General features: G+C 54.6%; 1 protein-coding gene across 1 annotated transcript in view; it reads left to right on the top strand.

Moving 5' to 3' along the window:
- The first annotated feature begins 1,625 nt into the window (after nucleotides 1-1,625).
- The window catches only part of FAM178B (family with sequence similarity 178 member B), an 83,935-nt gene continuing 70,484 nt past the window's right edge, over nucleotides 1,626-15,076 (top strand). Inside the window, exons 1-3 of the mRNA XM_081100674.1 lie at nucleotides 1,626-1,729; nucleotides 6,274-6,426; nucleotides 12,450-12,555. Coding sequence (XP_080956800.1) covers nucleotides 6,275-6,426; nucleotides 12,450-12,555 — 258 coding nt within the window. The 5' untranslated portion in view covers nucleotides 1,626-1,729; nucleotide 6,274. The remainder of the gene's footprint in view (nucleotides 1,730-6,273; nucleotides 6,427-12,449; nucleotides 12,556-15,076) is intronic.

The following is a 15,076-nucleotide window of genomic DNA, read 5'->3' on the forward strand; positions in this document are numbered from 1 at the left end:
ATGCCGCCCTCTTGGTTTCTCTTTGTGAGCACTTTTACACCCTTGATGGCCTCTATGTTTTAAAACTGTGCTAATCTCCATTTTGCCAGCAACAAAAGCATTCTCTTCTTTGTTTGTGGCCTGAGAGATGCTTTTTGTCAGACTGAGGCATGAGCTTGAAAGGGTTGTTAGGTTGAAAACTGAAGTTTGGGTCAACAACCAAGACATTTTTTTCTGTGAACAACTTGGTTGGGAACCTTTGAGAATTGAGGTTTGACTATAAAGCGCTCAGGGGCCGGTGGGAGAAACGTGGGCTCCAGGCCTCTGCGGCTGAGGCACAGGGTGGGGGAGTAAGGGCTGAGCAGGATCTGGAGGCTGCCCTTTGAGGTGGAGAGATGGCGAAGCGGCAGCTGTGAGCACGGGGCTTCTCCTGGCCAGTGTGGCTGGGCCCCAGCAGGAGCAAAAGGGCTGGGCACAGGCGTGGTGTGCTAAAAAGTGAGCAGATGCCAAAATAAGGTCCACTAATAAGAGCACACTTTAACCCAGCTGGCATGGCTCCGTGGTTGAGCATCAGCCTAGGAACCAGGAGGTCGAGGTTCCATTCCTGGTCAGGGCACATGCCTGGGTTGTGGGCTTGATCTCCATTGGGGGGCTTGCAGGAGGCAGCCCATCAATGATTCTGTCTCCCTCTTCCTTCCTCTCTGAAATCAATAAAAATATATTAAAAATAAAAAATAAAAATAAGTAAAAGCATACTTTAAGTGGGTAGTGCCACACGTCTTCTTTTATAATTGTTTTTAACCGTCACTGGAGGACATGCTTTTATTGATTTTAGAGAGAGAGGAAGGTTGCCCGACTGTTTCCTGCATACCCCTTGACTGGCGATTGAACCCACAACCTGAGTATGTGCCCAGAATGGGAATCAAACCTGTGACACTTCAGTCTATGGGACAGTGCTCCGGCTAACTAAGCCACACAGGCCAGCGCAGAAATCATCTCCTTTCAGGCCTGTCTGCTCCTCTCTGCACATCAGGGACGATTCAGTCAGTGCAACGCAGCTCCGCCCCCCATAAAGAGAGAAGTTTTGGGGGGTTATGGTGTGTTTTTGTTGTTTTTTGTTTGGGGGTTGGGTTTTTTTTGGTGTTTTTTTTTTTTGCAGAAAAGCAAGCAAGAATGCATTGACTGCAGCAAAAATATACTTAGGAGAGTGAAACAAAGAAGGGCATAGAAGAAGCCACAGGGGAGCCTAGCCTGGGCTGCCGGGCTCACTGGGAAGTCAGAGAAGAGGGGGCCTTGGAGGCAGTTCCAGGGGGTGAGCCCGGGAAGAGCTGCCCACTGCTCCCCTGGTTGCAAGTCGCATGAGGTCCCTTAGAGATTAGGGGGTACATGCCTGTGGGGGAAGGAGAGGGGAAAGCAGATGGCACATGCTCCCTGGAGGGAGAGCATCAAGATAAAAGTGTTTTGTTTTTAATTTTTTTATTGATTAAGTTATTACATATGTGTCCTTATATCACCAAGATAGAAGTTTTTGAGTCAGGCATTTCGGCTGCCCGGCCCCTCCTTCTAGGGGTCCCTGCAGCCCAGTGACGGCTGGATGACCCTCAGGAGCAGCACTGAGCTGTTGGCTCTCATCTCCCTGCAGGGAACAGGCCCTGGCGCAGGAGCGGGGGGAGCTGCTCCTGCAACACCCCGCTGATCATGACTCCTTGGATCTCCATGAGGAGGCCGTGCCGCTCACACCCGAGCACAGGTGGCGGTGGGCACCCAGGGGCACAGGGGGGCACTGGGGAGGGTATGAGGGGGAGCAGGCAGAGGTGGGGAGGATATGGGGGGAAGGACCCCTTCACCCACCTCTTCACGCAAAGGACTTAGTCCGCCACACTGGATTTTGAACTTTCAGCCAGTGATCTCAGGTTGAGATCTCAGGCTATGAGTTCTCAGGTTGCCTCCTTCCCTTAAACCACATTCATTGAGAAATATTTATTCACCAGCTGTGTGTCAGGGTCTAATGTGGGCCTTTGAGGACACAGATCCAAAACATGGCCTGCTCGGCCCCACTTGTCTGCCCACATGTATGGAGCCTATTCTTGGAACAATAACTACACAAAACTGCAGCCTGAATGGGAACTGCCTTTGAAGGGGAGCATGCAGCCACATGACACTGTCCCCGGTCCCCACTGGGAAGAGAAGATGGCTTCTCTCCATGCTGTCATGCCAGGGACTCATCTGTGCCAGTCTCAGAGATGCCCAAGGACCACAGCTGAACCCACCTTCAGGGTACCTGCTATGTGTTCATCATGTGTCTGTCCATCCTTCCATGCATTCATCCATCCAACATAAAAAATAAACCGCGCACCTGACCGGCGCCAGGCTCTGTAACAGACTCGGGATGCTGTGGGAACGAAGCCAGGCAGACATCTCTGCCCTCATATCACTTGCTTTTAGGACAGGGAGACAGTGAACCAGCTGGGTGAAGCCATGTGACAAGCGCTAATGAGAAAGGATAAACTGGGGAGGAGCATTGGGAGGGTTGGGAGGTTTGGGATGAGGGGTCAGGAAAGCACGCCCCCCCCCCCCCAGCAGATGACTTTTATGCAGAGCCCTGGAAGAGGTGAGTGGTGTCAAGGGGAGACGGGGGGAGGGGGGGTATTAATCAAAGGGGCCAGAAGGGTTTGGCCTGAGCGAGCAGAAGGGAGTTGTCTGGGGTAAGACTAGGGGTTATAGGGTGGGGTGGGGTGGGATGGAGAGTTCATTTGGGGGATCCAGAGGCAGGATCAAGGAGGCGGCTAGAATGCCATGTCTGGAAAGGCAAATTTGGGAGTTTCTATATACAAATGACATTTAAAGCCATAAAACTGGGTGAGATGACTTGGGAGCCAGTATATAGAGAGAAGAGACAGGGGCCCAAGGCCCAACATAGAGGCCACGCTGATCTTGACAAGAACAACTCTGGTGGGTGGCTTTGGGCAAACCTGACTGGAATAGGTTCCTAGGAGAACAGGAGCAGAACCAAGAGAAAAATGGGCAGTGGCTGAAGGGGGGAGGGCAGTCAGGATAGATCTATCTGTCTTTCTCTCCCTCCCTCCCTCCCTCCCTCCCTCCCGCTGCCCGAGGGGAGCCACTTCAGCCATGTGACAGCACAAGTTGGTCAACACGCCCTGACTGTGGCTGTCCAAGCTTTGCCTTTTCTTTTTTGTCAGTCCTCACCTGAGGATATTTTTTCCACGGATTTTTAAGAGAGTGGGGAAGGTAGGGGAAAAGAAAGACACATTGAAGGGGGGATACAATCCAACTATGTCGGGAGGGTACACACTGTCAGTACCATCACTGCATGAAGAGGGAATGGGGAAAGGCAGGCAGTGGGATGATTCCTGGGAATGAGGTGGCTGAGGCACCCCAACCGGGCCTATGGATCGAACCTGCAACCCAGGTACAGGTTCCTGACTGGTGCACAGGCCAGCACTCTAACCATGGAGCCACACCGGCCAGAGCAGGCTTTGCTCTTTCCTAGGTCTGAGTGCTGTTATCCGGTGGTGGTTTGCAGTGATAGGCTGAGTTGCGTTCGGCACCCACTTGCTGAGGATGTTGAGTGAAAGCACACGGACTTCCTCAGGGCCTCCATGTTTGTGACCCCAAATATGATTGTTGACCAGAGATTATTATGAACGACACCTTGGTGGACTGTTTGCTTTTTTCTGCAATTTTCTTGGTAACCAGTCGCCTCAGGACTAGATCAGAGCTCAGCACACTTACTGGGAAGTTTGTAAACGGTAAATATCTCAGGCTCTGCGGGCCATGCAGTCTGTTTAAAGACTCAGCTCTTGTGTGGCTGAAGGCCCTGCAGACAACATGTGAGTGGCTGTGCTGCCTTCAAGTCTCACTACGGAACTGGGCAGGCGGCACCCCCTGCCCGGTGCCAGTCCTCACTGCAGAGCCAAGTGCCAGATGGGCTGAGCACTGCTCACGCGCTGCCCATGGACCCTGAGGGGAGAGGCTGTGCGGGCACGTGTGCTGAGCGTGGAAACGGTGGAACGTTGGGGGTGGAGGCCTTGATGGCGGCACAGGTGATGAGAGCATTGCTCCTCTATGTTGGGGCCTCTGGATTTGGTTTCCAGTTCCCCACTCGCTGGACAGATAGCCTTGAAATTGAGCCTTTTAAATATCTCTGCAGCAGGAATAATTACTCTAGCTCTGCCTTCCTGCCACGTGCACTCAGGATTACAGAAGCCACGCTTGGATATTTTTAAATCCTAGCAGGAAGGGAGTTATCTGGGCAACCGGTTTAAGACAGGAGGGGTTTCAGGCTTGGAAATCGCTGATACTTTTCTGGGCACGTGACATTTTCAAGCTGGACTTTGAGAAAGCCCGTTGACAATAGCCACTTTGAGGTGGTGGTTTTGATGTGGGATCATGTTGATGGGACAATTCAACTCTTTGCCTCAAAGAAAATGACTCCCTGATACACAAAGCCAGCAGCCTCTTCCCTCCCTGAGTCGGGTATGGCGCATGGAGGAGCGTAGGTCTGGTGGGGTGAGCTGAGGCGGGGGCCCAGTCTCGTCTGGCAGACAAGTCGCCTGTGACTCATATAACCACAGTTGCCCTCAGAAGGGACCCTGAGCATCCTGAGCAGATCATCTGCTCGCACGCAAAGGACTGGCTAGTGTTTGAATGGACAACATCCACATTCTCTATTTCTTCAAGTTGAAAGACCTTGTGTGTGTGCTGGGGTGGGGGAGGGAGGACATTTAAACCACAACAGCATCCTTTATCCTCAGTTCTGGGCTGCACAGGAAGCCCTCGATTAGATGTGTGAGGGTCATCTCGGAACCCTGAATGACAGGCAGACGTTATAGTTAATATCACAGAAATCCCTTTGAACAGTGGTTTGGGGACAGGGTAAGACCTTTTTGTAGGTAAGCCTACTTCTTGCAGACTTTGAATAATTTGTACATTTTTAAATTACAAAAGCAACTTCGGATATTCAAACAGCGAAGAAATTAATCTCAAATGGCAAAGAAATGAGTAAAACAGAAAATTGTTTTACCATCTGTGTGGCGGTGTTCCCAGCCTGCTTCCAGAGGCCACAGGGTCAGAATCTCCTAGCGTAAGGTCAACCCTTTGTGCTGCTTCACCCTCAGGGCAACCTGCAATTCTGGTCATCCCCTGACAGTGGGGCACTTGGCATGAAGTGAGAGAGTTCACCTGGCCAGCAGCGGGCAACCACCTCGCTCTCCACCTCCAGTGCCCGCTGCTACATACCACATCCTAATGGGACCCCAAGTGCTACCCTCTCCGAGTTCACAGTCTCAGCCCAGCTGGGATCCTGGGTAGGGGTAGTCCTCTGGTGAGGGAGGGCATGCAGTACCGTAGCTGCTTTAATTTGTTGCTGTTAACTGTTGTATGAAGTAAACAGGAAATGCCTTCTTTTCCCCAAATCCTGCTGCCCAGGGCTGACCCTAGCTCATAGTTGCATGTGCCAGATATTGGAGTGTGGGGGGGTGCTGTGTGCATTCATGAGTGTGTGTATACCTACACATGCACACACGTGCACACACACACTTCCCGTTCTGCAGCTTGCTCTTCCACCTGCATTGTGGTGCAGCCACCTCATTCCCAGGAATCATTCCACTGCCTCCCTTTCCCCATTCCCTCTTCATGCAGTGACGGTACTGACAGTGTGTACCCTCCCCACATAGTTGGATTGTATCCCCCCTTCTTCTCCCTACTCTCTGATCTACTCAGTCAGACTCACAGGGAAGGTGGGGCCTGGGCATCTGCATTTTATCAGCTTCCCGGGGAGTCCTCCTGATCATGGAGCTTGAGGACCGCTGCCCTGAGGAAGAGCCTGGGGTCCTTCATGGCGAGAATGCCCTCCCTGACCCTGGCTGACCCAGGTCTGGGCTCTGGCCTGTCCACCTGCTGGAGGGCACTGGGAAGTGCAAGGGCACTGATCCATCCTCCAGCACCTAGCACTGCACATGGTGGGCACTCTGGGGTTGTCACCATAGCCCCTAGCTCCTGGACTGAGGCTCACGGAGGGGTCAGGTGTATGACAGAGTGAAAGGAGAGGGCCCCTTAGTCCAGCGGTCGCCAACCAGTGGTCCGCGAGGTCCAAAAGGTTGGCGACTGCTGCCTTAGTCTACATCTCAGGGGTTCTCCATCAGCAGGTGGCGCTGTCCCCCTGGTTCAGTTTACCCTCCCCCCCCCACCCCCCCCTACCCGCCCCAGTTCCCCAGGCCCCAGCTGCAGACCAGGTGTGCCTGCTGACCGGCTCTCTCTCCCTTGCTTTGCCAGGATGCTGGTGGAGAGGTTCTCCATGTCCCTGCAGGTCATCCCCTCAGTCCATCCAGGAGAGGCCGTCTTTCTACCCAGGCATCACCCCCTGCCTTGCAACCTAGACTGTTCACACCTGGAGCCCCGTAACCACCTGGAAAGACAGTTCCTCAGGTAAGTGTCTGTGCGGCATGACCAGGCCCCTCCCCATGGAGCCCCCTGATGAGGACCACCCCAAAGGAGGAAATCCAAAGCTGTGTTTTGGCCCATTTGGATGTGTCGACTTTTAGAGATGTAGACGAAATAGCCACAGTGTCTAACAATATTTAATTTTTTTAAAATCTTACATTTCAGTAAATATTAGCCTGTGTATTTATGTACTCATATTGCCTTTTCCTTCACACCTGAGCTTCATCAGACGACTTTAATCACAGTCATCCTACATGCCTTCGGAGTTATGTCTCCAACAACACTGGAGCCGCTTTCTGGGCCAGCTAGCAGTTTCCAGAGCATGCGCCGCACTGCCAGCCACTCCCTGGGGCCCTGCGTCAGTCTGTGTGCTCTGACGCTGGGAGTGTGTCCGGGCCGAGCACACTGTGTGTAATGTCAGGACAGCTTGTTCCTCTTCCCTGGGAAGGAAGTTCATGATCGTTATCACATAAGCACTGACTATGTTGCTTTTTAAGGCTTAAAAAAAAACTTCATGACAGTAACATGCAACACTTGCAGTTGTGAGTTCATACACGGAAGAAAAAGAGCCGCAGGACTCAGTGCGCAGCATCCCTGCGTGCAGTGCAGGCCGCCAGGAGCTGGCACGGAGGCAGCTGGCCCACCAGTTCACAAGGTCAGGCTGCCTCTGTGGCCCCTTCGGCCACATTAGGACTTGAACCCAGGAATCTTGTTCTCTTTTCCAGCTGTTTGGGGCTTCCTCGTGTCTGTTTCATTAATTCTAAATCTACTTTTTTTAATAATAGATAACATTTTGATGTGTTTCTTTTAAAACTGAGTCGCATGGAAAGTTTCAAACATACCTAACAGTAAAGAGAGCAGTATAATATGCCTCATGTGCCGGCATCAACTTCAACAATTATCAGCTCAAAGCCCGTCTTGTTCCATTTCTACTCCTGCCCCCTAACTAGCATTGTCCCCTCGGGTTGTCTTTAGGCAAATCCCAGACACACATAATTTACTCCGTATGTACTTCAATTTGTGTCTCTAAAAGCAGGATTCTATCTTTAGACATTACATCAATGCCATTATTGCACCTAAGAAACACGGTAGCTTCCTATTATCAGTCAATGTTGAGCTTTCCTTGATTGTCTTATAGATGTCTTCTACATGTTGTTCACATCAGGACGCAGACACTGCACGCGGCAGACAGCGAGCGCTGCTCGGGAAGGAGGCTGCACTGCACTGGTGCCGTCCTCGTTGCGTGGCGTGCAGGCTGTGTTCTCCTTCCCTGTCATAACAGCGTGTGGAGAATGTGCTTACACACACAGTGTCTGTCTGGAGGTCTGGAGTATACCCCTGGCTGTGATGTGAGGTGGTTTGGCCTGAGCATATGAATATTGATGAAGGTTCACTTTACCAAATTAAAAATGTATCTAATAAAGAGATGATGAAAAGGGGGGAAAGGAATGAAGGGAGAAGAGGAAAGGTAGTAGAGCTGGAGAAAGGAGGGGATAGCAAACAGGCCGGGCAGGAGTGGGGTGGGGAGGACACAGGAGAGGAAGGCAGCTTCCTGAACAGCCTCACGGTTTGTGCCAACAGCAGGACGTCTGCCCCGGGCTCAACGGCCCGCAGGAAGTATTGGACAGATGAGCTGGCCCATGGAGCAGTGACCTGGATCTGAGCAGCCCTGCCAAATGGGGCCAGGTGGCTGGCCGGCTCCCTTGGAGGGAGGAATGCAGGCCCTCCTGCCTGAGGCGAGCTAACGACAGTGCGGCCTTGCCAGCCGGCAAATCCCAAAGTGAGGGCGTTCTGGTCCGGGCCCTGCTCCGCATGGGTAAGCGCTGCTTCCTGAAGGTCACCATTTAGCCTCGGGGCCATCTTTTAGTTCCTGTTTCTGCCAAGGACTTCAAGTTCAGACACAAGAGTGGGGAATACTGGTCCTTTAATAATTATCCCGTTGTGTTCAGCCGGAAACACGAAAATGGAGGAAGAATAAAAGATCACTTGATCTCAAAAAAGCAGTGTTTCCATTTCCTGCCGTACAGACAGCTAACACTGTGATTACAGGTCATTGTAACTGTCCTCCTTATACTCCTGTGTTTTCCAGACTTTCTGTAGTGAACATTTTTATCATTGAGGGGAGAAAAAGTGAATGCCTCCATAAAAATCACTTCCTGAAATAGAGTTGCTTCTTGCCCGTCTGTGAAGAGGATTATCTTTCTCCCCACTGTTCACCATGGGAAACCTTGGCACCGAGGAAGCAAGCTGTTGGTCTCAGACGGCAGAGCAAATGGGTAGCCGAGCGCCGCAGCCGGCGTGTCCCGGGACTGGGCCTGCACAGGGGTCCGAGCCCGCAGCTGTGGCACCGGAGGCGGCCCGGCCGTCCCTCTGCTCATCACCCGCTGGATGTGTGGCCTCGGTGCAGTTCCCTGGGACCAAGGGCGCAGGCCTTCATGGCAGAGCTGGTGCCAGGCTGAACTTTTTCCTCCTCCCTGGACAGCAGTTCAACAGGAAATCCGACGCCCTGAGTGGACGCTTTAGGACGTGCCCACTCCCGGCCAGGAGGCAGCTCCAGGGAAGGTGGGGGCTGCCCGCTGAATTATTCAGGGTGCTCCCCTGGCCCCTCAGTGTGCGTGGGGGTGTCCTGCAGGTGGGGCGCCTGGTGCACAGGCCAGGGCTTCGCTCCGTGAATACTTTAACAGGAGAACGTGGGCGGGTCCGAGCTGCGAGGGCTCTGCTGCGTGGGCACCGGATCTCTGAGGCCAGCCCGCGCTTTGCCAGGCCCTCCTCTTCCCGGCATGCGGGGGGGGGGGGGGGGGTGAAGCCTGTGAAATAAACCCAGTGGTTAGAGAGTGGGCAGGACTGAGCCACCCACGGGCTGCGACTGTCCCTGAAAATACAGCGCCCACAGGCAGGGCTGTCGCTGGGGTCCCTCCTCTGACCTGGTGATGCTGCTCAGCTTTGACAGAGGGAAAGCCAGAAAGAGAAGAGCAGCAGGGATGAAGGCTCTGAGCACTATTCCTTTCTGTTCTCCGAGGAGGCCGTTAAACTTTCATTTGAGTAACTTGGCAAGGGCACAGAAACTGATACTGTATAAATAGCTACACTGTGTTTATGCCTCCACCAGCGTGGGACTCCCGAGGCGCGGAGAGACTGCCCTCTGGGACTGCTGCCGGGAGGTGGGGGGAGGGAAGGCTGGAGGACTGTTGGCAAGGCGCTACCAGGCATGGACGTCCACGCAGAGGCCGGAGCTCTGCCCAGCACCCGCGTGGGTCCACGCCGGCCCTTTGGTGCTGTCCCCTTGTTTTGTGCAGTTCTCCTTTGGGGCTGATTCCCCTCTCCTTCCCTCAGCTCCCGGGCCCTCCGTCCTCGCCACGGGGTAGGGGATCAGCAGTTTTCTGACTGGCTGCTCCTTGTCCTGGCGAGAACCTCCCTACTGGGACCCCAGGGTGGACAGTGTGGCTTTGTGTTCAGCCAGGCCGTGCGGCATCTGCTGTGACCAAGGCTCCCTCCTCCCGGCTCATTGTCAGCATAACTGCTGACTGTCGCGTTGGCTTAGCCACCCCGCGTCCGAGTTCTTGATTTGTAGACGTGGCAAGGGTTTTGGTAAATCTAACAACCACTGAGTCTGTGACCCACATGTTTGAGTGCTCAGCACACCCCCCTGCCCCTCCCCTTTCCTCCCAGGTACTGCTGCAGGCTCTCCTGCTCCCATCAGGGCCCTGTGCAGTGAGGCCCTCCTGCCCTTCCACTAAGCTGGAGGTCACTCATGTCTCACCTGTCCCTTCTGCTGCAGGGGCAGCCCGTGAATTCGTGGGGTGAAGCAGCACTTGTGGCCTAGCCCTGGGCACAGCGTTCCTAAAGCCACTCGCTCCGGGCGCCCTGGGCCACTTTTTCTGCCATCTCTTGCTGGTCTTACAGACTAACCCTAACCCGGCAGCCGTGAGCCCAGAGGCAGCCTGATCATTCCTGTGGCAGCAGCTGCGCTGCAAAGCGGGCGAGGCAGAAGTGAGACGTTGCCACCTGAGGGGTGTCACTCACTTGGAGCAGCGGTTGGAAATGCATTGATTGAGCCAACGGGGGCTTGTACAGTCAGTCCCCCCAACACCATGGTCGGCAAACCACGGCTCGCGAGCTACATGCGGCTCTTTGGCCTCTTGAGCGTGGCTCTTCCACAAAATACCATGTGCGGGCGCGTGCATACGGTGCGATTGAAACGTTGTGGCCAATGCTCAGAAGTCGGTTTTTTTGTGGAAGAACCGGTATTTTGTGGAAGAGCCACACTCAAGGGGCCAAAGAGCCACATGTGGCTCACAAGCCGTGGTTTGCCAAGCCACAGTTTGCCGACCACTGCCCCAACAGAATGACACAGTCTCCTAAGAGTCCCTGGAGCACCAGCCTCCTTGCCACGTGGCCCCTGATCAAGTCCTGCTGGTCTGTGAGGTCCTCCAGACATCGTTTGCCTGGGTATTGTCTGCATCCGGGGTTCTGTGCTTGAACCACGCGGGCATCATGGGGTCAGTCCATGAAAGTGTCCATGTGACCAAGCGCATGGAGCCGAGCGGTGCACCAGCAGCCCCGGGGCACACACATGTTTCACGAACAAATAAAGGTCTATTTTAGAGCCGTCAGCTTCACAAACACAGGGGGAAAGCTGCTTTCTCCTCTGAACTTAAATGACTTGGAAAATATAAACAATTTGTAAATTGCCTGGACATACTCAAGGAGACAGCATCTTGGCTTGGAGGAGAACTTTTGTTGTGGAGCATTCCATGCCTCACAGAATAAAATATGTCCTTTGTAAAAAGGAGAGGGTGGGCTGGCCGAGGACTCTATCTGGAGTCAGGATTTTAAATGCTGTCCAAAATCTTGGCGTGGGCCTGGCCATCAAAGCAAGAACAAACGGGAAGTTACATTCCCATCTCCTGGAATCCATATTAACTGCCTTTAGGACTGTCCCGAGAGAAAAGGGTGCTCACCAATGCAGCGGCAGGACAGGCTCCCCCACTCCAGCCCCCCAGGGATGAAGCCAGCAACCCTACAAAGTGGCTTCCGGAGCTCCTTCTCCAAGGCCCTAGAGCAGGGGTCCTCAAACTTTTTAAACAGGGCCAGTTCACTGTCCCTCAGACCGTTGGAGGGCCGGACTATAGTTTAAAAAAAAACTATGAACAAATTCCTATGCACACTGTACATATCTTATTTTGAAGTGAAAAAACAAAACGGGAACAAATACAATATTTGTATTTGCATGTGGCCCGCGCGCCATAGTTTGAGGACCCCTGCCCTAGAGCCACCTGGAGCGTCACAGGGTGGCCAGCAGGCCGGTGGGCTCGGGCTTCTCTCCATGTGGCAGTGGGATTTGAAGGCTCCTGTTAGGACGCTGTCCTGAGTGGGGCTCTGGTTCGGGCCACAGGCAGGTGGTGCCTGGGTGCCAGACCCCTGGACTTGGGTTGCTGCTGCTTACATGGTTTCTGGAGTCCTCGGCGGCACCCTTGTTTGTGATTTGCTTCCCAGAATTTCCCTGCCTCCAGCCCCTTTCTATTATTTCCCCATCTTCTCAGGTGTCCCCTTTGTTTCGGAAAAACAGCCCAGGCAGAAAAGCGCCGTGTAATCGGAGTCCGGACGCTGGCCCATGTGGGCCCTGTGGTAACTCTGCCCCCAACGGTGGAGCTCTAGGCTGCGGCTGTGACTCCCGATTCTCCCCTGAGCTGCCTCGGATCCCCGTCAACCTTGTGAACCCCTCAGTCCCACTCTGTCCAGTGGGAAGGACAGCGTGTTTAAAGCACTGTGAGATGTGCTCACGGGGAGCAAGTGATTCTGATGAGAGCAGTTTTGCCCTCCCAGCTGCTTGCATCCTGGGCTCTACAAACGTGTTTGTCCAAAGCGATGACTGACATGATTCTAGCACCCTGGTGAGGCTGAAACTCTGGAATCCCCCACCCCGTTTTACTGAGACGGGTGTGAAGGAAGGCTGCCAGGCCGCCGGCCGGAGCCCCCTAACCTGGCTCTGCTCCTCTGCCCCGCAGCTCCCCGCTGGCCCAGCAACTCTCCTTCCTGCGCAGTGGCCTCCTGAGCAACCTCTACCTGCACCAGCCCGGCTGCCCTGTGCCCCTGCTCCGGTGGCTGTTCCAGGTGAGGACCCAGGCCTGCCACCAGGTGGCGGGAGCATTCCGGCCTGCAGCCTGGCATAGCCACGGCGAAGGGGCGGGGGGGGAAGGAGGGTGGGAGGGGAAAGGGCGGGAGCATGCCTTTTCCTCCTCTGGTCTGGGCCACTTCTGGGTTTGTTCCAGCTGAGGCAAGAGGAGGAAGGTCTGTGATGGCATCATTGGGAAGATGCTGGGACCGGCCTGCAGTCTGTCGCCCAGAGCATGTGCCTCGCAGGGTGCTGTCTGTGACCCCGAAGTCCTCTCTGTGGTCCTGTCCCTGCTACTCCACAGGTGCCTCCCGCGTCCCAGCTCATCTCTACTCCAAGTCTCAGGGCCTGGCTCAGGGCCTGCCACGGCCTGGAGCACCCTGCAAATGTGGGGGCCCCGTGAATTTCAAGCTGGGGCTGCTCAGGTGTTGAGCGTCTGCCTCTTCTGTGGGTTGTAGTCAGCTGGGGAAGCCCAGAGCAGCTGCGCCTGCCCCTTTCTGCCCTGCTGGTTGCCCCTGGGCCTGAGGAAGAAGGTGAGGGCCAGCAGGGACAGCTCAGCACCAGCTGCTGAGATCTGAACGCGGCCAGCCTTGGCACCTACCCAGGACAGAACCGTCCCTGTCCGGGAGGGCAGGTCAGAAGTTCCACCTGGTCTCATTCCTGCGCGTTGGAGCCTGGATCCCAGCTGTACCTGAGAGCAGCATGCAGGGTGATTGGTCAAGGAAGTCGCCTTGCTGCCTGGCTGCCTTCCAGAAAGAGCCCTCCAGCTATCTCCTCCCAGTGCCCCTCCTTGCCCCCGAGGGAAGAGGCACCCTTGGTGCCTGGGGCTATTGTGTGTGGCTGTTGCCCTTGTCCCTCCCCCAGGCCCAGTGGGAATGGTGGGCCAGTGACAGGGAACAGTGTGGCCATTCTTCTCTGCTCCCAGTCAGTGCAGTGTCTGTGTGCTCCGTCCACAGTATATGACAAAACACACAATCGGGCATTGGGAGGCACAAAGGGCCCGTCTGAGACGTCGCCCACAGAGGGTCCTTGTGTGACCCTGGCACGGTGTAGACGGCCTTCCCTGTCCGTAAGGCCTGGGAGGAGTGAGCTACCCCTGCCCAGTCTCTTCTCCCACCTCTGTCACCCCAGGGGAGCCATAGAGCAGAGGTGCCAGCCCTGAGGCCAGACAGACTGCTGCAGTGCCTCCTCTGCCGCTTCCTGCTGTGTGACCTTGGGCAGGTTAGCTAGTGTCAGCTGAGGCCTCAGTTTTGTAGTCTGTGAACAGGGGCTGAGAGTCCCAGGTGGAGGTTAAATGAAGTCCTGTGACCTGCCTTGTTTGGATGGTCCCCCATGGCTCTGCCAGGGCCTGGCACCTTCTGGAAGGAGTGTTAGCAAGAGGCTCCAGTTCTCCATCTTCAGGAAGGAGACAAGTGGCCATGTGGCTGTCATGTGGTCACACTGCAGGCCTTCACGGGGACCCTGCCGTTTCACTTCTGAGGTTTGGGCTTTCTTGCAACTTCCCCACAGTAGCACCATCCATTCATTCATAGACATCGGCCAAGGACCTGCTGTACTGAGCTCTAGGGATGGAGGGGTTTGGGGACTGGTGTCACGGGTGCCTGCCCAGAACGTGGCCCTGTGCTCAGCATACGTCTGAGCCTTCCTATTATGGGGACTCTGACTGCAAGAGGCAGAAATCCCTGGGGCTCCCTGAAGCTGCTGAGGAGAGTCTTAGAAAGGTGCAGGGGTCATTTGTGGTGGTGTCAGGAGGAGCAGGAACGAGGATGGAGAAGGTTTGGGATCCTAGGAAAGATCTTGGCTTTTCTCTACTCTGCAGACTCCATGGCCAAGTATATTCTCAGGAAGGAGAGTCTGATTGGACTAAGAAGGGTTAAGTGACACCCTCAACCCCACTCCATCCTATCAAAGGCAGCTGGGTGAGCAGGGTCTTGGCGCTGCCCAAGGCTCCTGGGCACACCTGCAGCTGACTCAGTCGTGTGGGTGAGCAGGGCAGACCTCCCCAACCTGCTCATTCAACTGTTTATTTGGAAAGGATAGCCTCAGGTCCCATGGGACAAGGTCCTGCTGCCACCCCCGGATCCCTCCCAGGGGCTTCAGGTGGGTATGCAGTGGTCACTGGGTGAATAGACTTTGGCCTTGGTGCTCATGAATTACGTGAACTCGTTACTAGAGCCCTAACGTATACCTGCCAAGTGAGCCTTGCTGGGGACGTGGACAAAAGCAGGTATCATTGCTCTGAATTTATATTCTTGTTGGGAAACAATCAGATGTCCAGCTATGAAAAAAGAAGTTATGAGAAATTATGAGAGGAGGAGGAGGCAGAGTTCTGGTTTCTTAGGTCAGATCCCAGGAAGCTGGCTCTGAGACGTGATTTCCCAGCATATTTCTGGGAAGAGGGTGGGGGTGTGCGTCACTCTCAGCAGCTACCCTGGAAGGGAGAGAAGAGAAGGCCTGGGCGGAGTCAAAGCAAATGCAAGAGAGGTCACAGCCAGTCCTGCAAGGGCTTCTGGGACTGGG

Source organism: Myotis nattereri (genome assembly GCF_964212035.1).
Source record: "Myotis nattereri genome assembly, chromosome: 10".
Taxonomy (NCBI): domain Eukaryota; kingdom Metazoa; phylum Chordata; class Mammalia; order Chiroptera; family Vespertilionidae; genus Myotis; species Myotis nattereri.